The 26,282-nt window shown below is 35.7% G+C and overlaps 1 protein-coding gene across 27 annotated transcripts in view; it reads left to right on the top strand.

Annotated features, from left to right (window-relative positions):
- Window positions 1–26,061, top strand: part of VWA3A (von Willebrand factor A domain containing 3A) — a 44,144-nt gene extending 18,083 nt beyond the window's left edge. For 6 of the 27 annotated variants that reach the window (XM_083800325.1, XM_083800326.1, XM_083800312.1 and 3 more), the window contains 15 exons: window positions 67–137; window positions 1,090–1,248; window positions 2,018–2,108; window positions 3,237–3,347; window positions 3,824–3,921; window positions 4,072–4,224; window positions 4,932–5,040; window positions 6,342–6,486; window positions 6,923–7,067; window positions 8,147–8,298; window positions 9,465–9,591; window positions 10,166–10,263; window positions 11,766–11,829; window positions 13,069–24,137; window positions 24,919–25,007. In XM_083800325.1, coding sequence (XP_083656451.1) covers window positions 67–137; window positions 1,090–1,248; window positions 2,018–2,108; window positions 3,237–3,347; window positions 3,824–3,921; window positions 4,072–4,224; window positions 4,932–5,040; window positions 6,342–6,486; window positions 6,923–7,067; window positions 8,147–8,298; window positions 9,465–9,591; window positions 10,166–10,263; window positions 11,766–11,829; window positions 13,069–13,074 — 1,529 coding nt within the window. In that variant the 3' untranslated portion in view covers window positions 13,075–24,137; window positions 24,919–25,007. Of the gene's footprint in view, window positions 1–66; window positions 138–1,089; window positions 1,249–2,017; window positions 2,109–3,236; window positions 3,348–3,823; window positions 3,922–4,071; window positions 4,225–4,931; window positions 5,041–6,341; window positions 6,487–6,922; window positions 7,068–8,146; window positions 8,299–9,464; window positions 9,592–10,165; window positions 10,264–11,765; window positions 11,830–13,068; window positions 24,138–24,918; window positions 25,062–25,965 lie in introns of those variants that run through there. The other 21 variants (XM_083800323.1, XM_083800321.1, XM_083800322.1 and 18 more) reach the window with 21 other exon arrangements.
- The last annotated feature ends 221 nt before the right edge of the window (window positions 26,062–26,282 follow it).

The raw sequence follows: 26,282 nt of genomic DNA, 5'->3' as shown, positions 1-26,282 counted from the left end.
TTAAATATATATATGTATATATATTTTACATTTAAAAATACTGATTAGCGTATATTTGATTATCAGGTATTTTTGAAAGTGATGATATCACTGTTATTGTGTCTGAAATTGAAAAAGCAAACAACTACTCCCAAAAGGTATGAATTATATATCTTTTTAAATTCCGTTTTTCTTCAGAAAAACAAAATCCACAGTGTTTGTTCAGCTGGCAGAGCAGAAAATTGGACAAAATGAAAACCCTTGTAAGATGGGGAGAAACACTCTAGAATGTGAGAATAGTTCACTGTAGAGTAAACATGGACTAGAAAGCAGTTATACAGTAGCACTGCAGTGATTGGTGTTGGACTGTCTGTGGTTTTCTATCAAATATAAGCAGTTTACAACTGAAGCGATTCTCGTCTTTGTGGCCAGTCCTATGATGAGTTCTTCTCAAGTAGAATTAATTGTTCATTTACTCCTATAAAGCACAGCAGAGGGAGTGTTATTGCGTTATTGGCACAAAAGTGTACTAAGGGTGTAGAACTAGACAATCTCTCTCGATATTAAATGCACTTAATTTTTCCCAAAGATATCCAACAAATTTGCTGAGGCAGTGTGGCCAGCCTGGCATTATGATAGCTGTTTCTTATAAAAGTGTGATGAGAAAGATACTTACAGTGAAATTACCTGTCCGGAGGTCAGAGCAATTTGTTGAATGCAAGTCTGAGACAAAAATCTGTTGTTGTTTTGTTTGGTTCTGTTTTTAAAGAAAAGTCAGTGGATACTCAATAGGATCTTGACATATTTTATATTATAGTTTAATAGTCGAATGTATTAGGTTCATCCTCCTCCTATTTGTTCTGGTTTTGATGCAGGTAGCATTGCATTTTCTTTTAGAATGTTTGCTCAGAACACAGAGGATTTTCTTCCTATGTGTTTGAGGAAGCACAGTACAAAGAAGTTAGAGGCGTTAAGCGTCACCATATTAGTACATTTTCTATTTGTTTTATTTACTGTAAAAATTAAAAATAAAGGGTGTCTGTCCTTGAAATGTCATTTACTTAAATTTCATGTATATGAATTACTGAACAGTGTGAACTTCCGTTTCAGTGTGCATTCTTAGTGGAATCCTTAAAGCAACGTTCAGGAAATCAGTCTGCTAATCCACTTGTACCAGAAGCAAGCTCAAATATGCTTGTGACAAAAGAGAAAAGAAAGCCACAGAAGCTGCCATCTCCAAAACCCACAGCTCTGAGCCTGGCTAGAATGGTTTGAAATTCTTCACGGTCTTATTTTTAAGATGCAGTCTGTTTTAATTAGCAACTCTACCCAGCTCATGCTGGTCTTTGTGAAAGAAGTGCTTAGGCTGAAAATTTGAAGGAAGTAAAAACAGTACCGTGATACTACTCTGAATTTACATTTTAATTTGCATTCAAAGTGCTACGTAAACAGAGAAGTACATCTTAATAAATCCTGCTAATTAAGTAGAATTGTAGTAATTAAACAATATTGTAGTATCTAAAATTATCTAATTAATTCCTCCTCTGACCTTAAAAAATTAGTGTTTAATAAAAGCAAAGGCAAAGCAGAAATGTGTTTTACCAAATTACTTCTATTTAGCAAGACCTTCTAGGAAGTACTGAATTTTGTGGTATCCTGTTCATGTATACATGAAACAGCTGCAGCTGAGTAGCATGTCTTTGGCCACACAGAGAGGTAATATAAAGCAAGAAATAGGATTTGGGATTTGTTTCCTGCTCCCTGTGCTTATTTCCATGGAGTTATACTACTTCTGAGACCCTTGGGCTTTGCTGATGCTTTCCTTGTTAATTTTGACAGTTTATGTATCTGTTTTGAGAGAGTGGGCAAATCTGGCCAGTGCCAGTGCTTACTACTTGGGAGTATAAATGACTGAAGTCAGAAGAGACAGTGTGAAACAAGAATTAGGGAATAATGAAGGATAGTTCCAGTTTGGAATAATTTATGTAATTATGATATGGTTGAAACTTTTTATTTTTTATTATCTATGCTTATATAGTATATTAAAGACAACCACAGTACAGAGAAAACTACTTCCATAGGAGTATTGGCATGGCGTCCTACTAGTGCAAAAGCAGAAATTCCACCAGGTCTGTATGGATTAGGGGCTTTTTGTCTTTAGTTTGCTTGGTTTTTGCTTAGAATAAAGTATTAAATTAGACTTGAGAGATTTAATCTTAAATTTTTAGAAACATAAGCAATTTTAATCTGTAGTCAGTGATAGGAAACATTGGAGTTGTTTTTGAAATACTTCTGTATGAGTTTTAGTTGTAATGTATCTAGATTCCATACAGGTTGGGAGAGGAAGGAACAGTGTCCAGCTGCATAACAATTTCCAGGTTATTTGACTGAACGTTCATCCTGCATCAGGAAATTTAAGTGTGTGTGGTGGAAAGTAGAGCCCCCCTTTTATCATATCCCCGAAGACATAATTAAAACCTCACTTTTCTTGGTTTTCAATTCATACTCCATTTTTATCAAAGGCTCAACAATTCAGAGATTTATGTTACTAGTTCAATATATAATATTTCTGTTAATATTCTTGTAACCAATTGTTATTAATATGCTGCTCTATTTATGATCCAGCAATGAAGGGAAACTTCAACACAAACATCAGGTTATCTGCAGTGCTGTCTCTTGCAGCTACTGCTGGTATATAGAACAGTTCTTAAATTTATTCCAGTCACTGTTGGTTAATTAAAGTCCAATTCCTTCCTCCCCCATTTTTAAAATTTTCCCCCATTTTTATAATTTTCCTATTCTTTGTTCATTGCATCTTTGTTAACGTCTGCAGAGGTGTTTTTCTTGTTGTTTGTTCTGTTTTGATTTTTTGCATTAAATTTGGGCCTTGATATCTATTGATTTATTGCTATACAGCAATGTTTACAAATCTGGATTCATATTTGCATATGAGGTACTGTGTGCAATGATAACTGGCTTTTCCAATACATGCTATACTTCTTCTGAGCCCCTAATCTTTTCAGGTTATACCATGTGACATTCTTCCTGATGCTAATTTATAAGTCGTAAAGATTATGGTTCCATTTGTATGAAACGAACATGACTAGTTCTATAATATGGATTTTTCTTGACCAGTATCTAAGAAAATTAAGTATGTATAATTGTGGCAATAGGAAGTTATGAACTGAAGAACTGGGTTGCATGTCAGTTTTACACTTTGCTAAATTAAACCAACATTTGTATTTTTTTGTTTGTAGTACAAACAACAAAACAATGGCCTCAGACTGAGAATAAAAGAAAACATAAATCAAGGAAACAGACAGAGTGTTCTGTGTCAGTATTTTATACTGATAAAGGAAGAAATGTGGGTATGTGTTACCAAGATATTATTGGTGAAGCCTTTTTATCAGTCTTTGCGTTATCAAACTGTTTGGATGCAAAGTCACATATAATCAGTGAGCTTTAAATAGTGAATGGAATTGAGTTTCATTTATCAAATAGTAGTGAGTGTTTTAATCGGTTTTTGTAAAGTGCTTTGAGATCTTCTGGTCAAAGATGTTTTAAGGAAAAATGCCATGGCTTAGGTGAGTAGAAGATTTTATTTTTTAAGGTAATTTTTAAAACTAAATGGCTTCTTTAGAAGTCACTTTTTTATAGAAACTTTCCATTTTTGTCAAATGAAAATCTGTGTGTGAAATAGTAGGTGTCTTTTTGTTTGGCTGTTTGTATTGTTTTGTTTTGTTTTACCAATATGTAACCTCAAAAGGGCTATGAAGTCATGTATGAAGGGCTATGAAGAAGTAACCTAAGGTTCCCAATGCTACTTTGTTCATTTTCTTGCTAGGTACAGTATACCAAAAGTATCCAAAGACAATGTGCACAAGAAAGAGTGTTCCATCTGTTACATTGCCAAAAAAAGAGGAAATCTGTTCAAGCAAAGAGGTATTTTGTTCCTTATCAATAAATAGCCATTTTAGAATTCTTAGTATGAATTATGTGAATGTCTTAATTGTGATTCTGTACAACATGTTATTACTTAAGCAGTTTTAATATTTACTAAAAACCAATTGCTCCGTTTGTTTTTCTTACAAGTGGCTGACTAAGTACAGTATTAAAAAACTTAAACTGGAATTGCCCAGACTGATGTTTGGTCCAAGCTGTACTCACCGAAAGAAAATTGTGGAGTCTCTGCACAAGAAAGTATCAGCAAAATACTGTACTATATTCCCTAGTGTAGAAGTCAATGTAAGTTTTGCAGATGTCATATACCTACACAGTTGATAGGCTTTATATTTGCTAAAGACAGTGCATGATAATCAGTGTTTGTGGCATGCCAATGTAATGTGTGTTTTCCACTTTCCTCCATTATTTTCTGTTCTAAACCACCCTGCTAATAGAAGACTTTCTCTAGCTTTCTGTTCACCACAAAAAATATTTAGCATATTTGAAATGCAAACTGCATAGGATCTTTGGAATGTATGGCAACTCTTCTGCTCATCCAGCGTGAATAATAATTTTAAAATTTCTTTGTAAGTAAGGCTTTGGAATATCATATGAGAGTGGAAACTAGGAAACTGTTGGATATTGATTGGTTTGGTTTGTGCAATTACCAGAGAAACAAAGCAAGTTAAGTCCAGGGTATTATTGGTCTATTTTATCTACAAAAATGTCAGAAGGAATGCAACGTAAGCACCTGTCCAGCCACATTATATAATTTTGTTGCTCAATACAACTGGCTGAGATTAGAACTAGGCTTTCCTAATTTAGGTAAACCAGTTACTTAGTAGTGACAGAGCCATAGAAATTTTCTTACACTATTTCATAGAGTTAAAGACAAAAAAAAAAAAGGCAAACAACTAATCACCCTGATTTCTGTTGCTAATACTGCATATATAGCCGCAGAGCTCATACTTGTTGACGTAAGATGCTATTGTACAAACTGAATTTTCCAGGGGGTTGTGAAACATCTGCAGGTTCAATCTAAACAACTGGAAATCTACACTGAACAAATGGAGAAGGTGTTGCAACGCTATCTACAAAGAATACAATGGCTTCTGTCAGGTAGTGCTGTGCATCTTTACTGTAAAACAGAATTTAAACATTTATAAAATCTTCTTGTCTACTATTTCTGTGGGGTTTAGTCTGAATAAGTCTGGACGTCAAATATGAGGTTCAAAGAGCTATTGTGCCTATTCTGTGATTTGTAGCTGCAGAATTGTAAAATTCCATTTGTTTGCTTGTAGTTTCAACTATGCACTGGAAACTAAGTTCTTCTTTTTCTTTAAAAAAATATTTTAGCAGTGAGCCTTTGTTTGTGGATAAAATATTAATGAAGTGTGAGCTTGACACACAGTTTTAAACAATAGATTTGAGTTATGCCAGCTGCCTCCTTTAACATGAGTTGTTAACCTCAAGCCCAAATGTGGTAGGTTAAATGACAGTGCTAGTTATTCGACCTTCTAATACATGTTTAATAACTTAATGTCGTAATTGCAAATCATTTCCTCTTGACTCCTCCACACTAGACGTCTTTGGCATTTAGTATCCAACACTAAGAGTAGGGCAAGACAAAGTATCTAACACAGGGTAGGCCAAAGTTAGCAAGTTCTTTAGCACAGTTTATGACAGTCATCATAACAAAGGTCTGTACACTGTAATTGCACAAGAAATGTAAAGGCAAAAGTAAGTTTATCATCACAATCATTTAAGTTCTGTTTTATTGTTATCATCTACTTATTATTTTGTTTAACTGTTTTTAAAAAGTATTTTTATGACGATAAAATAAGACTATAAGAGAATTCAACATCTATGCAGTAGATATACATCCAGCTTGCAGTGAAATAATTATGGCCGTGATGCAAAATTTTAATTTTTATGTATTGTGTTCATGAATACAAGGTAGATGTTCATAGTGTTAGAAGCTTTCCATCAACAGAAGAAACACAATCATGTACACAAAAAAAATAGCTTTTTTGGTTCTTTTACTAAGAACACGCCGTATTTAGAAGTTTAGCATCACTGCTGGTGATAAGTATTTTGATCCCTCTGTTGCTCATAAATATGTTTGTTAGGAAATCGTTCATCTTTTTCTGTGTTGCAAAGTAGGAGCTACACATTTTTAATGCAAGTTGTAACAATTGGCTAGTAATTAATGCTTGATAGTACTAGATTTGTAATAGCAGAAAACTTTTCTATCACTAACCCTTGAACTGCTTAGTTTCCACACAGGTTAGAATTTATTATGTAGAGGTGTGCCCAGAATAACTCCTAAAGACTGAAGGTTTTACTGTATGCTCAATACAATCTTATGTTCAACAAAATAAGCCTATGTAATGACACGACATTTGAATGATCTGATGCAGGAAGCCGAAGATTGTTTGGTACCATTTTAGAAGCAAATGTCTGTGTTTTAATTGATACCTCTGGTTCCATGGACCCATATTTGCCACATATCACAAAAGAACTTGCATCTCTTATCTGGGAACAGCTGAGAAAAAATGAAGTCAGGTATGATAGACTACTGATACAGGCTGAAACCTGCACTACTTATTCTTATGTAATAAGATTATGTAGTAATTACTAAAAATACAGTACTGAAACACAGTACAAGTCATTACTGTATGTTAGTGCATAATATGCACGTGGCATTAGTGCTTTTTCTTTTGTTTTTCATTTTAAGCAGCTTGGAATTCTCAGCTCTCTAAGATTTGTGCCATGTTTGCCATAGGCTGATGCTGTTTAACCTTTTGGGTTCAGCATTCCAATTGACTTTCTGTTGATGCAGAATGAGTTACGCTTTCTGACACGTTCTTATTCCAATAATAGGTTCTTGATTGTTTCTGGTTGTTTGGTTTTTGGTTTTGTTTCTGTTTCAAAACTAGCTTATCCAATGGGACTGATAGTATTGATTAGGTTTAAATATTTTGGTCATTTTTCTCCTCAGGTTTAACCTGCTGAGATTTTCAGAAAATACAGAGAGCTGGAGGGAGTATCTCGTACAGGCAACTGATAAAACATGTCATGATGCTGTACAGTGGGTGTCCAAATTCCACGCTCATGGTAATACATGTATCCTTATGGCTTTACAGGTTAGTAAATTATGTACTATATTTTGGAGAAGAAAGAGAGTCTTGTGCTGATAAAACACTTCCATATGATTGATAATATACTAGAAAACATTTGGGCCAAAGTACACAACACTTCTTGTATTCAAAACACCAAATGGATCTGGAATTAAGCCACTGTTCCTGCCCACAAGGCTCAAAAATACAAACATTCATTGTTCATACTGAGTTTAGGAAAAATGTGAAATGTCAGTAGTTGCATTAATCTTTGTGTTCAAACAGTCATGGAGAGAGAAAATAGCCAATTCCTCAAAATGATGGTTATGTACAATTGTGGTTATGATACATCTGGTCTGAGCCAAACATGGATTTTAAAGAAGTAATGGTGGTTAGAATCACATAGGCATTGAGTGTGATTCTTGAACTTCAGTAGCAGATGAAGAAACTTCTATAAAAATTCTTGGTGTAAAAATTAACTAGTAATAACAATTTAAAATAGACTGAAAGAACTTGCAATTTCATAAGATTTAAAATTTAAATCAGTAGAAAAATTGTGCCCTAAATGAGTGATTCTTGTTCTAGATACCTTTAGAGAATCTTCATATAAATTTTCTGGAATTCTTGGCAAATCAAGTGCAGTAGAATTAGAAGACATGTTTATATTGCAGAGATGTCCACTGAACTAATTATCATAGCAAGTTTTCATAATATAAAATGTCCAGGTCCTAATGAGCCTGATTTTCAGCCATTAAGCATCTTTTACTCCCACAAAGTGGGCTGAAAAAATATTCTGTCAGCAGTTCTCCAACAACAGTTAACTGAATCTATTTACTTGAATCTATTTAGCTTATTTCAAGGAGTCAGTTTTTGGTGGTGTCCTGCTTTTGTGACTATAGTGCCATATGGTACAAATTATCTACTTGTTTATTTTTACAAAGTTATATCCTTGATCTCTCTCATACTTAGTGAAAAGACAATACTAACTTGCTTAACGAAGTGGTAATTATACGGCTGTCTTACATCATTGGAATAGTGTTTTCATTTTAAAGAATTGCTTTTCATATAAATGTTCTAATTATTTTAGCTTGTTTTCTGGTTTTCAGAAAGCTCTCAGCTTCCAAGATATAGAGGCACTGTATGTATTGACTGATGGAAAACCAGATACCAGTTGCAGTCTGATTTTGAAAGAAATTGAAAGTTTGAGAAAGAAACAAGATATTAAAATCCACACAATTTCATTTAGCTGTGCGGACAGGTATGTGATACTTTGCAAGATCAAAACAATCATGAAAATTATTAGTTTATTTATTGTCAGAGGGCTGCATTCTCAGAGCATGCCATATGCTCAGTTCACTGAACAACAGGTTTGAGCGAGGCATTCATTCAAGTGGGAACTGGGCAAGCTGTTCTGACACAGGTAATTGCCGCATGGCCTGTATCTCCCACAGCTTGTGTCCTTGAGAGAACCGCCTTCACACACATGGAGTTGTGATATGCATCCATAGTCTGCAGCATTCGTATAGTTCTATCAGTGATTTTTCATGTATACCTCCCTAGAGATGCATGAAAAATAATAGACTAGGCTAAATTGGAATAAGGAGCACTGGGAAAGTGTTAATGCCAACCATGATGGAGTCTGGGTTGAAGATACATCTCTGGATGCTCTTCTGGAGGGCTCTTTGCATGGTCCAGAATTGGAGACCATGCAACAATACCAGAAAGTATGTGCTCTTCCACATTCACCTGTGGCTGTGTGATGCAGGGAGCAGACAGCCAAACAGACCACCTCTTCAAGCTGTCCAGAATAGGTACATAACTATTCTGCCACCTCAAAATGCAGCAGTTGTCCCAGGTCTTAAAGAACTCAGCCTTTGTGTTCTTAAATTGAGACTATTATAATGCTAGTGCTTCAGAGAAAGGACTCTAAAATGCCATGGCAGTAAAAGTGTGTTATTTAGCATACTTGTAATAAGAATACAATAGCAACTGTACTAGTCATTGGACATGTTGGATAATGGCAAGCAATAGAGGCTTAGACAAGAGAACAAGTTATGGGGCATGCACAAAATGTTCCTTTCCCTTATGGAGTCTCCCAGCTTTTGGCTTTCTTAGCCTGTCTGAAATATTGCTGCCTTTTCCTTGCCAACCTGTTTTCTGATTTGTTTTTGTTTTTTTTGATTCTGTTATTACACTGAACCTCATGTTCAAAAATAACCTGTCTTCGGAGGTTATGACAACTAGGTACAGTATATTCTTCATTAACTCTTGAAGATTAGAAACGATAAAGAAATATATAATCATGTCCTCCAAACTGCTTGTTTTGTTATCATACTTTTTGAGGAATGCTTAGAAGTTTCTTTTATTGTTGTTGCTTTCAGAGAAATAATTTTCATGAGTCACTTACTGTTTTGTTGTTAACAGAGAAGCTAATGAATTTCTGAAGAAGCTTGCGTCCCAAACAGGAGGGCGCTACCACTGCAGTTTTGGAGATGTGGATGGCCAGTTAGCAGCACACCGAATGTTGGTGGAGGGGTTTGATGGTGAAGATGTATGTTAAATGGTTTGGTTTTGTTTCACTCCAACTTAATCTTCATCTGTAGTAAAACTGCATTTTAAAAAATAAAAATCACTAGAAGTAGTAGTACAGGACTCAAAATACATTATATTGCAACCAAAAGGAGAAATCTTAATATCTGGTTTTGTATGTCTGCTAGTTGCCTTGGCCAGGTGGCCTAGCCTTTGAAAGAAGTATATAACGCAATATAGTTTTTGAAAGAGAAGCAAAATCATCCTATATCTGGACGCTGTTTTTAAGCTAGCTTTAGCTTTTACTGTGCCTTTTTATCCTCACCATCTTCTGTTTCATTTGTCACTGTAAAATTCTTACATAGCACATTAATGCTATACCAAGAGACCTTAGTGATTGCCACAGTAGGAAAGAGTATTAGTGAGCAGTCATATTCAATCCAGAGTTGCTCTGCTCTCCCCTTGTAATTCCAAGGCTTCTGCAAGTAGATAGGGGCAAGGAGATGTAGAGTTTTAGCTCAATTAATTAAATTGGTAGAAATTGAAAATAATAAGTAGTTGCAGGATAAAGCAGAATATTTTAATTCTGTTTTTAGGATCCAGTTTTCCCTTACTTTGAAGGAGATGATTTAAAGAAACTTACTGAAGAAGTAGCAAAAGCCAGAAGTTTTTTAAAGCAGGCAAAATCTTTGAGGTGAGTATCAAGAATCTTTCAATAATTACATTTTTATTTCACAAAGTAAAGACAAGAATATCTGACTGTCAGTATCTGCTATTTGTAAAAGAAGTGCTGTTTCTTGTACTGTCAGTTTTAGAGGGTTTTTTGAGGCTTGGAAAAGAACATGCAAATGAATTGTCTGCTTTAGAGAGATTCAGTTTTATGGTCTTTACACTATTAGCAACCATCATAGTAAAGGATCTGAGCAATGGTCTAACAATGTGTTAAACTTCCAGGCTATTGTTTTTTCTCAGTTGTGGTCCCTCCATCTCCTATATCAAAGGGAAATGACATGAAGTTGTTCATCTCCTTGCTGAGTTCTATCATCTACCAAATAATTGTATTTCTCTTTGTATATATTATGAAAAAATAAAATGACCTTTTTAGTACCTCTTCCATTAGTCTGACCTCTTACTCTGAAATACAAATTATTTTTTTATTTTCTGAAATCTGCATGGGCTCCTTCTATCCTACCTTACCCTGACTTCTCTAATTGCATCACCATCCATTCTCTGCCTGGTAGAATTAAGTTGTCCCATTAAATAACGTGACATCTTCTGTTCTGAAATAATCCCATCTCAACCCATCTACTTTTCAAGTTACTATCCATTTCCTTTTCTCTTTGCTTCTAAAGACCTGTAAAGTTTCCACTAACCGTTTCCTGGGAGGATTACCTAAACCACCTTCTTCACTCTTACATGTCCTGATTTACCAAAGGATTTAACAAGATTGTTCTCCTCTCAAAGACCTCACCTCCTAATCTCAGTCTTTCTGCTTTCCTAAATAATATGACTCTTAATCTTCTTCCTTTCCCCTTTAAGTCTTGGGCCTACCAGAATTTGTCCCGTGTCTTCCCCTCTTCCCTTCTTTACTGTAATTTCCAATTATCTTATCTCTCTGCATGTTCTGCCAGACACTCTTCAGGTTTTTCTTTGTTTTCTCTTCCTTATCTTCTCTTCAGCATCCTCCCTTAGCATGAAGCTTCTTTTTCCTTTTTCTGTTAACAGTAATGTAACAGATAACAGTACAATGGGATGTTAGGCAGAGGTATCCCTGTGGACTCCAAATGAGCCAAGTCAGTTCCTTGGAGCAATATAACTGCATTAGCACTGCATGCCAACTGTATCTCAGTAGACTGAATTGGCTCAGGTGGCACACCATTCCCTGCTGCTTCTAGTGTCATTTAGAGTTAGGTTTGATACCTGCCTAGAAACAAAAAGGGAAGGACAGTTAAATTTTATTGATCCTTATGTTCCTTCATAGTTAATGCTTCTTGACTGCCAGTCCAGAATCAGAAAGCACCACTTTGTTAGTAATAGCAAGCAAAAGTATTTCTAAAGAGCTTTAAAATGCATTATACCTCTGCAATCAAAAGATTTTCTGTCACACAAGGACATGGCTAAGCAGACATATAAAGCTACTATATACGTTCATGAAAAGCTGCTGTAATTATTTGTTTTATTTTTTCTTTCAAACAGGTTATTACTACAAAATTGGAATATGAACCAAAAGGACAATTCTGTCTTTAAAAAAAGTTCTCAGGTAAACAGTCACCACAAATAGATCATAGCTTACACATTGTTTAAATATCTCAATAGAAGGACAACGTTTTGTAAATGTAACGTAAAGTGTATTAAGTTGCAGGAATGACACTTCCAATGCTGAAAACATTGTAATGGTTCTAGTGCTTAGCTGAGCTAGTTCCATAGTATAACCTAATACACAAAGAACGCTTCAAAGAGAAGTATGTTGTTTGGGGTGAACAAAGCTAGGCACATGTGTATTTATTATTAATGGTTTAGTTTTCTTCTAAGAATAAGCAGCTAAGCATGTTAGAGAGAGAGTTAGGACCAGATATAATGGCTGTAATAAGAAGTGCTACATGGGCTGCATGTTTTATCAGCTAAATGAGCAAGTCTGATTGGAAAAAGATCACGTTAATAGTAAAAACAACCTCAACAAACACTGAACTATTATTACAAGATTGTGGGAGAGGCAGCTGGACAAATCAAACCACTCACAGAGCCAACCCGCTACTTTTAAATTAGCAAATTAAAAATACAGGAAAAGAGAAATTGCTGGTTGTGAATGCAACAGTGCTTTCTCAGGATTAAACAAGAAAAGCAAGAGCTGACAGAAGCATTTGTCACAGAGCTGTTTGAAGGGAAAAATGGACAGGCAGACAACTACAGAGAGAGTTGTAGTAAAGAACTCGGGCCTGATGAGATGTTCGTCAAGGATTGGGTAAGGCAGATGTATGGTGAGACTGTGTTTAAGATCCCTGTTTCTATAGCTGTACTTTGTATTTTGGTTTACGTTACTGCCCAGTCATTCAAAGGGAAGAAAAAAATCCAGTCAGACCTGCTGATTAAGAAGACTTGCTTCGTAGAGTATAAAACCTGGAATCTGGTCAAATATGAGCAGAATTGAGAGTATAAGGGCTGACCACTAAAGCTTGAAGAAGAAACAGGACAACCATCCTGTAGTAGCAAGAAAGTTGTTGTGGACATGTAGAAACAGAGGCTAGTGTCCCACAACTATCTCTTGTCTTTCAGCCTTCTGAGGTAAACTGCTGATTGTAAAGTGTATAGGAAGACATTCCTGTTAACGTACTTCAGAAACTACATAACATTGTAGCACAATTAAAAAAATAAGGAAGATTTAAAGTTACTGATTTATATTGTTTTTCCAGTACCATTTTTTCAGTTCTGATGGTGAGCTTATGTGATTCATATATTTTGATTTTGTATTTAAAAAATTATTCATGTTCTTGACTTGTAGGATTAAATTTTATACCAACAAAGGACGCCGAAGATGATTGGAGTGATACCACTAGCCTCCTTCTCTTTAATTGTATGCGTAAAGCTTCCAGCCTCGAGCAGAAGGAGGAAAGATGTACTCTTTGTTGTCTCTAAACTTCTGGCAGAGAAGAGATTACAGATGATAAGTGATGCTAATTTACTTCACTTGCAGGTTTTGCAGACTTGAAGTAAATCAAGCCCTGCACTCTCCAAAGTCTAGTCATAAGCAAAGGATAGTTTCCAACGTGGTTAATACAAATTTTAGAAAATATAGTGAATTTATATATAGTAGTTATACAGGGATCACAACTCTTGTTTCTCCTCAGGCTGGGAAAAAATATTTTACTGCATCATCCTTGTAATTGCTTCGATCAATTGGTGGTTATGCCAAAGATGTCTTTTTTGGCAGTTGCTTTGAAACTTGTTTGCTGGTGCTCTTATCCCTAACAGATGTGACAGAGGGTTATGATACTAGAAAGGGAATTCTGTACTCCAATTTTGAATAGGAAGTCCAAGAAATAATCTTAGTGTAGAAAACAAAGCTTGGAATGAATGTTTTTGCCAAAAGAAGTTTGCTAATAATTATTTCTACCTTTTTCATTCTATGTTGGCAGTAGAGAAGGAATTAAAGTGGATGATTCAGAAATCTTCAGACATGCAAACAAGAAATATCTTGATATTCTTAAAGCATGGTTATGTTTGTATAACCAGACACTGCCAGTCTTCTAAGTAATTCTATTAAATTCTTACGTTTCCTGCCATAGAAAGATTAAAAATTTTTTCCAGTACCATTACAAGAAAATCAAATGTAAGCTAACTACAGTATCGAGTCACATTTTTTTTTCCAATTTATTTATGAAATACATGTTTTTGTAATGAGGAATTCAGTGATGACACTTCATTAGCATTTTGTAGGTGTTTAGTGTTATCTTCAGAGGTCTAGGAATTCATTTCAGGTTTTAGTATATGTAATATTTAATGAAAAACAATCCAGAATGCAAAATACAGATACTTGGTGTGAATTTATTCAGGAGCTATTCACATGTCCTGAGTGCCATGTGGTGGGAATGATTTCATATGGGAGATACTCTCTTTTTTTTTCCTCTATCTGTTTTGTCTCTATAAAGAATTAAAACTTATTTCTATCATAAAAGTCTCTTTTTAGCCTTGTATGCTCTGCACCACCTGCCTCCTGCCTCCTTGTTAGTACCAACCTACTGTGGAATACTGCAGTTAACAAGGTGTCTTATGCTAAGTATCATTGTCTGTGATTTTTATTAGTATATTTTATATGTGTTGGTATGTGTGTAACTACTAAGATGCTTTGATATGAAAATCTTGGTTGTAAATCAGTAGGACTGATTACATTTTTATTGAATGTATGTAAATGTTAGATGATGATTAATGACAAAAGGGATGGAAAGATGCTTATTTATTCCTTGGAGGATTTAAGAAATGTCACAATGCTGTAGCATATATTCTGATATTGTTATAGAGGGCTTTAAAAGGTAATATACTTGTGCAGGTACGTTAAGTGATATCATAGACTCTTTATGAAGTAAGATAGTAATGCATATGACAAATTTTGCAAATGTGGGTAAGAATCAGAACATTTCTGTGTGTTGTGTTAGATTGCAGTCTGGCACACCTCTCATTCGCAGCCTTTTTTTCTGTATGGTATTTGTTATTTTTTGTAGATTTTACTCATTCAAAACAATATGGTTTAAACAATATCTCGTAGACTGATCATCAATGGATCTATGTAATCCGAAGTTCACTGCAATATACACTAATACTCATCTCATCTCTTGTTTGTTTGCATTAGTTTAGACTGGTCATTTGTTCATAGCTCTGATTCTCTTGAGCATACTCCCAGGTTCAGACAGTAGACTTAAATACATGTTAGGATTTTGTGAGTTGTCTTCTTGCTGGTGGAGTGAGCTAAGGGTTCCTAAGCCTTCCGTTCAAGAAAGATGCAACAAGAAAGTAAGGAACAAATTCTTGCATTATAATTTTTGTAACCACAGAAGCTCTAAAACTGTTGGGAGTTGCAGTATTTAGCCATTGCATCCCATCTAACTTCACTTCTTTTGGAAGTGTTTTCAAGCTGTGTAGCCTCTCTTTCCATGCTTCTGAAGCCTTGTCTTGCAGGTTGGTCAGTCCGGCTGCCTGCAGAGCAGCTCCTTCCTTTAAAATACAGTTTCTGTCGCCTTCCTATTACCTACCCGGAAACTCTAGTCCTACCTGCTCCCATCAATCTGAGGACTACTTAGTCAGGAAAACATTTTAAGGAGGTGGGTCAGCAATGACGACCACGTTAATCAAGTGCTCTGTTAATGGCTTTTCTATGTTGATCTGTCATGTATATGTCATTTGCTTTTCTGGTTCATGCTTCCTGGAATGCAATTCACTGTATTCAAGCCATAATATAAGAGGAGTTTTATAATTGACAAAGCTGTGTATTTTTCTGCCAGCTTGTTTGTGAATGTCTTTGCTGTGACTCACTGAATATGTTGATTTGCATGTAGTGAATTAAAGGCAAACAGCTAAACCAGTTGTTACCCTGAAGGATGTGTTCAACTCCTTATCAGAAGATTGCTGGCTTCATAGCAAGAATGGGTAACCTCTGTGTGAGTGCAGATGTTCGTATTAGCTTAGTATGAACTGGTAGTTCAGGAACTCCTTTGTGTGTGCTTCAGCCATACCTGCTTCGGGGGAAAACAGCCGACAGCAGAGGGGGAGATGGCTTGGGACAGTAAATTCATCCATCTAACTATGCCTGAACTTGAGACAACCCCAGCAAGTTTATGCGGCTTCTAAGGAAGAAGTCAGCAATAAGTGTGTGTTGTGCTCTGCCCTATGGAATTCTGTCCAGTAAGAATTTATCCATGTTTTGTAGGCATATTATCTCTGTTTAGTGTTTTTCTAGATTTGAAACCACAAAGTTCCAAGATTTTAGGCACCCAGAAGTGTTAGTACAACTCAGTAATAAGAATTTTCATTCGATCATTTTAATGCATCTTGACCAGTTAGATATATGTAGGATACATTTCATTCCGTCAAACTTCAGTCCTCTGTGAAACAACCTCAAGCAGATGCTTATTAGATATTTGATTTCTGAATAGTTTTGAGAGAGAGAATGGAAAATCTAGTTTCAGAAACCTGCGAGCATCAGAAAATATCCTACTTTTTTACCTGTGTCTTTTATAACAGATAGAATCTAGAGTTTAGGTATCTATACCGAATGCACTGATGGAACTACAGTACAAAGAAATTGATGATCCCTGTCTTATCATATGAGGCTTCATCATTTAGAATCTTAAATTCTACCCAGAGTGTGATAGGTAAAATAGACAGACCTTGTAGACTAAAAGTTTACATGCTTTCAGTGGTAGGGGCTTCCTCTGTCATTGTGGCCACAGTTAAGATGGCACTGAGGCTCTTTACTTTGTAGTTCTTTATTGGTTAAGAACCTGGTGTCTTTTAGAGGGTGTTTCCTTTTTCCTTTCCTACTTGGACAATTCTGCATATTATGTTACAATTTCTGGGTTATAGTAACAATAGAGGTAAATAGAAAATTGTAAATGAAACTTAGTAGAAATTATGACAAGATTTTAAAAGATATCTGACTCATTATGCAAAATAAATCCTTCTCTTCCATCTATCCTAAGCCACCTCCTGTGCCCTCTTAACTCCTGCAGTGTTTTTATGGGTATGAAAAAATATGTAATAGTAATGATGATCTCTAATTCTCTTTTCCAGTGCAATAACAGAAAAACTTTGAATTAAAAGGAAACCTGCTAGGGTTTGTCTTCCATAATCTTTTTAAATCTGCATGTGTTAATATATATATAGCTCCTGCATTTTTCAGTTTTCTCTGTGACTCCTGTATGTAAGAAGGCAAACTCTCCTCCCTGTTCTCTACAAAGAAACATGCCTTTATTCAGTACAATGCAGTGTTTTTATTTATGATGCATTTATTTTTTATTCCTTCCTTTAAACGTTGTACAAACTGTCCCCCTTTCTAACAAACCTAAGAGCTGATAAAGGGCATGCCCATTATTGCTATTACAAGTTGCTTTGTTTCTTCCTGTAATACACCCTACCTTGTCAATGCAGCCTCTGAGTTACCATTTCATTTGGCATATAAATCACTCTGCAGCATGCAAAGCAACCACAAATGCAGAGTAAACGAGAGCCTAACTTGACAAGTATTTTATATGGCACATTCCAAGGCTGTGCTTTGTAGTATTCATGTGTGCTTTATTCCTTCCAAGAGGAAATGATGAAATATGTTGAATCATAAAACAAATAAATACACAAAGATCAGGAAAAAGGAAGGGATGGAGTAAGATTTTTGCTAATGAAGATCTAAGGGATTTTAAAACAATCTGAGTTCTCAGCTTTGCAGCTAGCTGTCTGATTAATATAATAGAAAACCCTGATTTTTTAAACTTTGAGAAAGCTGTTTAAAGTATTTGATATGCTTGCTTCTAGAAATACTGTATCTGATGATATTAAAAATAAAAACCCACTAACAGATGGCAGAACATGAAACAAAACAGCATAGTGTCATTGCTTTAAACAATATACGCGCATAAGTAACTATTCTGTTATTCAGAAATATGTAATTGCATTGTTATTATACAGAAAAGTATCTTTATGAAAGGCAAACTATTGAAGTGCACGGTGATGAATGCTTTGTCTTTTTGCCTATCAAAAAATCAGAAGGAACTCAACTGCCCAGGAGAGATTAACTTAGTTTAGCAAACCATTGTTCTTTTGCTGTGTTAGGTATAGAAAATATGCGTTTTGTGTAATAATGGGAATAAGAATCTGCGTCTTCTCTCTTCTGGCATGAAACTGCAGCATGACCACAGGTAAGTTGTTCAGCCTCTGTATCTTCCTTTTCTAAATGAGCAAGGAATGTGAAGAATGTTGTACTATCGTAAAGTACTTAATGTTGCATTTATGATGTGTACTTTGGGTGGTAATTTACATCTGGTTTTGCATTAATATTGTGACACAGTTTTAAGAACTATTTTATTCCTTAGAAATATTTGTTCTGTAGCAATGTTTAGCATTTGATTAAATGTATATGAAAAATAAATATTCTCAGTGTCCTCTCCCAAATTCAGATCCCATGATTCCTCTCTTTGAAGCGAAAATTCTATGCACAGCAAGTTGCATAGAGGTGTTTAGAGGAGAGTTCCATTTTTTCCTCTTTTCTATTAACGTTGCAAGACCTTCAGATTTCAATTCTGATTTAAATGCTTTTTCTGTCATCTCACTTAAAACCTGAATACTTCACCACTATCACTTCACTTCCCTCAGCTCTCTGTTGATTTAGACTCAGTGTTTTTTATAACGATGATTGATTTTTGTAGTCACAGAGAGTGACTACAAAAGTACTTATAGCCTACAACAGGTATTTCCAGACATTTTTGGGGTTGCAATGGGGATCAGAGATTCGGTACGCTGTCCAAACCAGTCTTACCACTCTGAAATCATATGTTTGTGTCAGTAGTGAATATGGCTGGGCAGCTGGATGTGAACAAGTGCACAAGGTGTTCAGAATCACTTATGAGCCTGAACAACTCTACTTATTTAGGTTTTAGATACAGATTTTTTAATAAGTCAAATGATTAGAGGGTATTTTTATGCTGTACTCATTTCAGCTAAATTGTTACAGTGTATTATAAAGAAAACACAAATTGTTAAGTAGCAGTAATGTAGAGGCACAACTGGATAAACCAAAGGAGTAGGGGGCAGAATAGGATGCTGTTGCATTGGTCAGTAAGCACACTATCCAATTGCTACAGGGATCTGAGTGGGAGAGCACAGTATAATTCTAAGTAATACTCCCCTTTGGATCTTTGCCATCCCTTGTATATTCCTTGTGTCTATGCCTGTGAAAGCCTAAGACTTCAATTAGCTTAAATTTATATACATGTATTTCTTTGCTTATCTTGGAGGTACTGAAGATTACTGTTACTCATACCTTTTGACTAGATACAACATATGAACAATGGGCATAACACAAAAGTAAGTTTAGATTTTCATACTAGACTGGTTATTCGATGAAAAGCCTGCAGCTCACGATGATTATTTGAGCACTGTAGGGTTTTGTTTCTTTCTTTCTCGTGGAATTGTTTTCATTAAGCGTCAAGAAGTGGTAGTGCATTAGAAATAGTGCATACAAAAGTTTTTTGCCAAATGTAATTTCTTCCTATTGAAAATGACAGCTTTCCTGACAGTTTTAGAAAGAGGCTGAAAAACTCCTAAGTGTTGTACTCCTGGTTCTTGTACATAAACCTAGAGAGGAGTAGCCATACCTTCAAGCTACCAGAATCTCTCAGGCTTTCAGATCTTCAGACTCTCCATAAGGACTTTTTATACTTTATTCTATGGAAGTAATTTGAGGTCAAGTGGTAAAGATTTTTATGTGGTCATTTAAAACTAAAAAACTCAAACAGCAATTGATTATAATATACTTTGTTTATACTAAATTTGATGATGTTTCATATGAAACATCGTATCATTTGTTGATGTTTCAGCTATCATGACTGTTAGCTGAAACTAAAAGCAGTGACGTGAAAGCTGGGGAAATTGTGGTATGAAAGCAAGACAAGTTCTAGAAAATCAAGATTAGAAAAAAATCTCCAGAGAATTTAGCAAAAAGCAGCATGTATCAAGGACGCCAGTCCTTTAATGTTAGTCTCTCGGTCCTTCCCTCTTTCAGGCCCTGGTTGCTCTGTAAAGTCACAGAGGGAGGCTACATACTTTTCCTAGCTCCTTCGCCTGGGTGTATACTATGACTTAATTTTGATTTAATGCTGCGAGAAGATCCAGACAGATATAGTAACATCCCCTCATACCCTGCTTCCCACAAAGAACTTCAGGCACAGGAACCCAACCAAAGTCAGCAGTGCAGCATTTCAACAGGGCAGCAATTTAGGGCACTGGAGATAGCCACAAACATGCAGCTTCTTTGATCACTCCTGACACTCACAATCAGCCTTTCCCCTACTGTACACCCTCATTTGGCCAACTATCCTCTTTGCTCATAACAGCTTTTGATCTGATTACAGTAAGAGGAAATAAGATGAAAAGAAACAACGGTGAGGTTTTCTGACAGTACTTTTAACTATCTGGACTTCTGAGGCTGTCTCCTGGTGAGAAGGCAATCTCCCCAATTCATCGTTCTCATACATATTAGGGTATGGACAGCAAAGATCAGGATTGTGTCTGGTTTCAATATAGTGCCCCCTGCTCACTTTCTTATTCTCCCTTTACTCACTTACATCATCTCCTTTTTCTCCCCTCTGGCTCTTTAATTGCTTTCAGAATATGGTATAAGGAAGATCCACCACCCTTAACTTCTTTATAATTATATCAAGCTATCTCTTCTTTCTCTGGATAATCTCAATAACCATTTTGTGAACAATTCACATGCCTACTTCAGCCTTTCATATCTCACTCCTGTGTTCTTGCCTTAGCTTGGACATTTCCAGCTCAACATAGCTTTAAGAGAGAGCTTAGTCTCTTAAGGTTTTCTGCTATTCTTCTGCCCTTCGGCACTCCAGAGCATACCATCTTGCCTATGACTCAGGCCAAACATCCGGCTGTCATGTTAACTCAGACTTCTTTCTAGTTCTTCATGCTAAGGTTACGTCTCTGTTAAAGGCTGCCTTCTGTATAATAACTTCCACACAATTATAAACCCTCATGCAAGTTCCTGTTACCTCGCAGTTGGAGCACTGCCTTTCTGCAGCCTGGAAAGGCAGTCCTGCCTTGCTCAGGTTGAACTGGCATGTTCCTGCAAAAATGATCTTCCTATCCTGTCACCCTCTTTAAATCCTTCTAGTGATTTCTCATCTTCAGTTACATTAAAAATAATATTTTCAACCTGATAGCTGTGGGGTTTGCTTTTTTTTAGCCTTCAAATATTTTTAGTTCTTTTTTAAAAATTGTTTCTAGTTTTATGGATTGTCTTTTCCTGCACCTCAATGATGAACTGAAGACTGTAGTGGATATGTAACTTTGCAAGTAGATTTGTGTCACATTCTCCAGACTGTGCTATGAAACATAATAGCCTGAGAGATGACTCCTCTGAAGGAAAACTAAGTTTGGGAGACTACTAATCGGTAGGCTCAAAAAACGAAATGCCTAGGCCTTAAGGTAAAATACAAACACAATTATTTGCTCATTCTCTCTAGATTGGCTTTCTGTTTCTAATATGCTTTTAAAGTGATCTATTGCATAATTTGCCCTTTACTTTTGATGATAAAAAGCCCAGGAATAGGCTGAAAAATAAGGAACAATACAAAGAAAATAAACGATGTATCCTTTTGGCAATAAAGGAACAAAAGGGGTTTCAGTAAAGTAGAGAAATAAAACATTTAAAACTGATAAATATTTCAGAATAGGGAACTGGTAAAATAATTGAGGTCGCATTTTGCAAGAGTATAGAGAGATTACTTATTTGTTAAATCAGCCCTAGTTATATTTAATGTGATGAATAAAGACCTCAAAGTATGTAACTTCTTTTAATAGAGAATTGCATCACCTGTGTATATCTAAATTTGCACATAAAATTATTGTCATAAGCAGTTAGGAAAAAATATGTGCTCATCTCTAGTTGGTGTTTCATCAAAATCAGCCTAATCAGGATTTAATTGAGGTTTCTGTACAGATTTCTTAAACATACGGATAAATCTATATTTAATCTATGTGTTATACTGGCACCTGCACCTGTTAAGTCTGCTGCAGCAGAGAGAATCTAGAGGCCTTGTCAACACTGCTGGAGAGAGCACAACACCAATTCCCAAACAGGCTCCTTCCCAGCTGCGTCCAGAACTGGCACACCTCTGACAGCAGTGGGAGCTGCTGAATGAAAGGGGCCAATCTCCAGTCTCCACACGTCTGGCTCCTAGGCCCTGAGCTAATACTTGTCTGTACCTGTCTGTGATCCAACACTCAGCTCTCGTGCCCACGGAACAAGCAATGGGGACAAGGGTATTTCTTTGTATCCTGGAGACATGCAGTGTCTCGTCTTACTCACGTCCTGAACCCTACTCACCCTTACTCAGTTCAGATTTATCAGTGAATCTATCAGCATGTGAGTAAAATCAGCTTGTGTAAGCTTACTAGAGTCCTCTATGAAACAGGGCAATTACATTTCAACATTGCTTTACACTCTGGATGTGAGTAACGTTTTGATAAGCCAACATGATACTTCAGAAATGTGGACCTTCTCTGTGTAAACTGGCAATCTTCCTGTTGTAGTCCTTCCTGTTGCATTTTATGCAGTCATCTGCTGGAAGTATCAGCTGTCTTATTTACTTCTGTCTGCCTACGTGAACTGTGAGCGGTTATAGGAGAAAAGGTAGAAAAGGGCAACTGTATAAGTTATGATTCAAGACCAAAAACAAACTTAAGTCTAAACGTGGCAGCATTTGTCATTGTAACTTTAGCGTCTGTTTCTTTCAGAAAGACTTAGCAGGATGCAGTGAATAAATTATGGCCACCTCTCTTCTGTGTTATGAGAATAAGAGTAACAGGTGAGGTACACAACACTCATTCTGAAAAGCTCTTCTGGCTAAGGTGGAACCCAAAGTCAAGTTAAAGTAGTCTTGGTTTATTTTCACTGAGCGATGAGGGATAGATATGCTACGAATATGCTGACCAGGTGCTTTGACTTGTGGAGGAGTTCTTTAGTAGTCTAGGAATGGATGGAATAGCCACTTTCTTTCTCAGGCAAAATGATAAAATCTGAGTGCTGTGACCATCTCAACCAAAAGAACTCTGTACTCCTGGGGCTTTTACTCTGAGCTGGGTTTGTTACTCATTTTGCAACCTGAGAAGTGCAAATTAGCTTGACAGGTTTAAAGGTTCTAATGCAGACTACAAGGACTTCAGTGCATATATATTATGCTAAAATATATTTGCCTAGGTGTCAGTCTGAGTCCTTGTCAACACGTGACCATTAAATTGCATTTAAATTGCAAAGTCACGTATGAACTTGAGATATTTCTAGCATGCCAACACTTAAAATTGTAGTCATTTATATTTAGATTTGGGAGTGTTTCTTTAGCATCTTAACTACTGCTTTGAGGCCTAATTTTAGACACACCCATCTAAAAATGTTGGCTTTGATTTCTTATTGTTTAATTTGCAAAAGGATGTGTGTTTTAAAAGTGCTTTAAAATCCTAGGATCAGAGAACTTCTATAATAATAATAAATTAACTGATTAATAAATTTTAAATGCACTATTTAAGAATAAGTCTTTTCCTGTTCTATTGTGTACCAGTTAGTTTGCTGCCTGTACTTCACTCATCCTGGAAGTGAGAGAACAAAACCTTGCGCCTACGTTGCAAATACAAAATTGGATTGGGGATGAAGATAGAAGAATCAGGATGAAAGTGCAAAGTACCTTTGTCAAACAAGATTTTTCCTTCTTCTCTGTATCCAAATTTAGATTGAAAACCATAGGTGGAAAGGAAACATACTTCCATTCAGCCTGCTATTAGATGAGATGTATCCAACCAAAGTTTCACACTGTGAGAGATCTGTTTTCAAACACTAGTGCTAAGACTTTCTCTCCAGTTTTTCTTAAGAACCTTTTTCTTTGTACTTTTCAAGAACCCTGGCTGAGACATTTTAGTGATCTAGTACAACTTATCTACAGAATGATGTTACAGTAGTATATTTGTGCTGTCTAGTGTCTTATCAATGGTTTTACCAGGTAACAGTAAGATGTTTAGAAGGATCTGATGTGGAGATCTTCATTTATTTATTTATTTATTTCCTGAAAAGGAACGTAAATTATGTACAAATTAAGCCCTGCCCTTTTTTGGCTCCCAGCCCAGCCACCAGCTACAAAGGAGCAGGAACAACAAAAGGACCTGAGCACACGTGAACATCTCGATGTTTGTCTAGAGTACCTGATGCCCTTAAGTTACTAATTGTCCAGCAAAGAGAAGTCTCACCATCTTACTTGGACAGGAAGCACGGGGATAACACTGACATCCAGGATTCTACCAAGGGTACTTACTACTTCTTTAGCTATTTTTAAAAATCTGAAATGTTTGACTAACTTTCTTTGGGGAAGTCATTTCTGCATTTCTAATATTTGAAATGCAAGTAGGGGAGCTAAGAGGAACTCATACTAAATGAACTGCTTAGGACGTAACTATGCTTATGAATGCAAGGATGTAACCATGCATGAATAAGTCAGAATAGCTCTTCCAAAATCTAGAGAAACAAGGAAGCTACTGATTCTGGAAATATATATTTTTTTCTTATATGCAACTGTATACATTGAAAAATTGTTAATAATTTTCTAATTCTATGAAGCTGACAAATGTACTAATTCTATTAGTGCTTTTTAAGAAAGATTTCTGGCAAGATCTTCAAACTTGTGAGATGCTTTTTGATACAACCTCCATCTAACTTAAAACAAAATGTAAGGAGATATTAATGACAGCTGTCAGTATTTAAATATATGCCAATTTAAAATATGTTTTAATGGTATACGTGACAAGTTTGACTTTAGCTGTCAGTGTACTTCAGTGTACAAAAAGGTGCTTTTTTGCAGAAGAAAAGGTGAAATAATTTTATATGGCTTAAAGCTACTGTGTAGCATGATTTAGAGATGAAAATTTTATTTTCCTTAGCAAGGGAAGTGTACCTGTTTTAGTTTTATTTCCAATTTAAATTTAGTTTGGGAACGTGAATTATTTTTCATTTTTTAAATGTCAGGATATTTTTCAACATAAGGAGCTCATAAGTTTCACTTTGTTCTGCTATTCATTTCATTGAATTTAGTGAGCTGACATTGTGTTGAAACAGCATAACAGCATGGAGAATCTGCTACTTTGTTCCCTGTGTCTGAAATCCAAAAAGTGAAGCAGAAAGTAAGAAAAATGACAAAAACAAAATTATAAAAAATTAACTAGGCAATGGCAAAATAATCTGTAACTGCATGCTGCAGGATGCATTTTTTGTTGTTCTTCTAGTATTTCTCTGTCATCCTGGAAGTGATGCAGCTGACAGTTGCCAATCATGGCCAGTTCTGCATTGTCTCTGCTGAACCCTGGTGTAAATGACTGAGAGCAAACCTATGCCCAGCCGCTGTAAGATTTCTGCAATTACTTTCATGCATGGGGATGTTGCTATCAGGACCCACTCCAAATATGAGAGAACCATAATTGAATTGGGTCCATATTCCTAAAGTAGAGTGGCAAGCACCCGGTTTGCCTCCCACTTTACAGTGACTTAGTTTGATTGATTTTAGGTGTATGTACTCTGGATTAGTTTGGGGACTTAAGAGCCTAGATCCTAATGTGTAAAGGCCATGCAAGGAATCAAGACAATAGGAGTTGTCTAGGTGGGAAAATTAACTGCAGTAATTTCTTATAAGTATATTATGATTTGGAATACCAGTCATTTCAGTTGTATAATTTGAGTACATTTTTAAAGGGTAGCAATTATTGTAGAATAAACTCACTTTTCGTACAGAAGAAAGCACGCAGACAGGTAACTCTTGTGAAATTGCTTATCCTAGAATGATATTCTAATCAGTCTTCCCAAGTAGATGAACCCACAGAGCAGATGGTTTACGCATGCTGTTCCTTGTCAGTATAGCTGTATATGAATGCCCTGATTAAAAAAAAAAAAATCAACAAAAGTTGGAAAGAACTGAACAGAAAATTAAACGTATCATCTATGTAACAACAAAAAAAAAGTTTTAAATGGTAATGAGTTACTGTCTTTACTGAATAACTGTGACCTAAACATGAAATAAAGTGGATTTAAAAAGCAGAATCAAGTCTTTTCTTATATTCCTCTTCTAATTTGTTTTTTCCTGACTAGTGGGCTAACATCTATTTGACATTAATATATCAGAAGTCAGGGAGTCTTCAAGGATAAAATGTTTGATATACCAAGCATTCAAAAATATAATCATACCTGTTAAGTTCAGGTAATTATAATGTCTCTAAAATTCTATATTTTTTCTTTATATCTACATAACATGAAACTTTTGGGTAAGAGGAAAAGACTATATCTGAATGTAAAAGTAGTCAGACACATTACTCATCGTACATAGAAATACTGTCACCAAAGCGTTATACCCTTTATACACTTCAAGCATGTTAAGATAATAAAATATGTATAAATAAAAATAGTCA

The sequence above is a fragment of the Anser anser genome (assembly GCF_964211835.1).
Source record: "Anser anser genome assembly, chromosome: 15".
Lineage (NCBI taxonomy): Eukaryota > Metazoa > Chordata > Aves > Anseriformes > Anatidae > Anser > Anser anser.
This window is presented reverse-complemented; position numbering and strand designations above follow the sequence as displayed.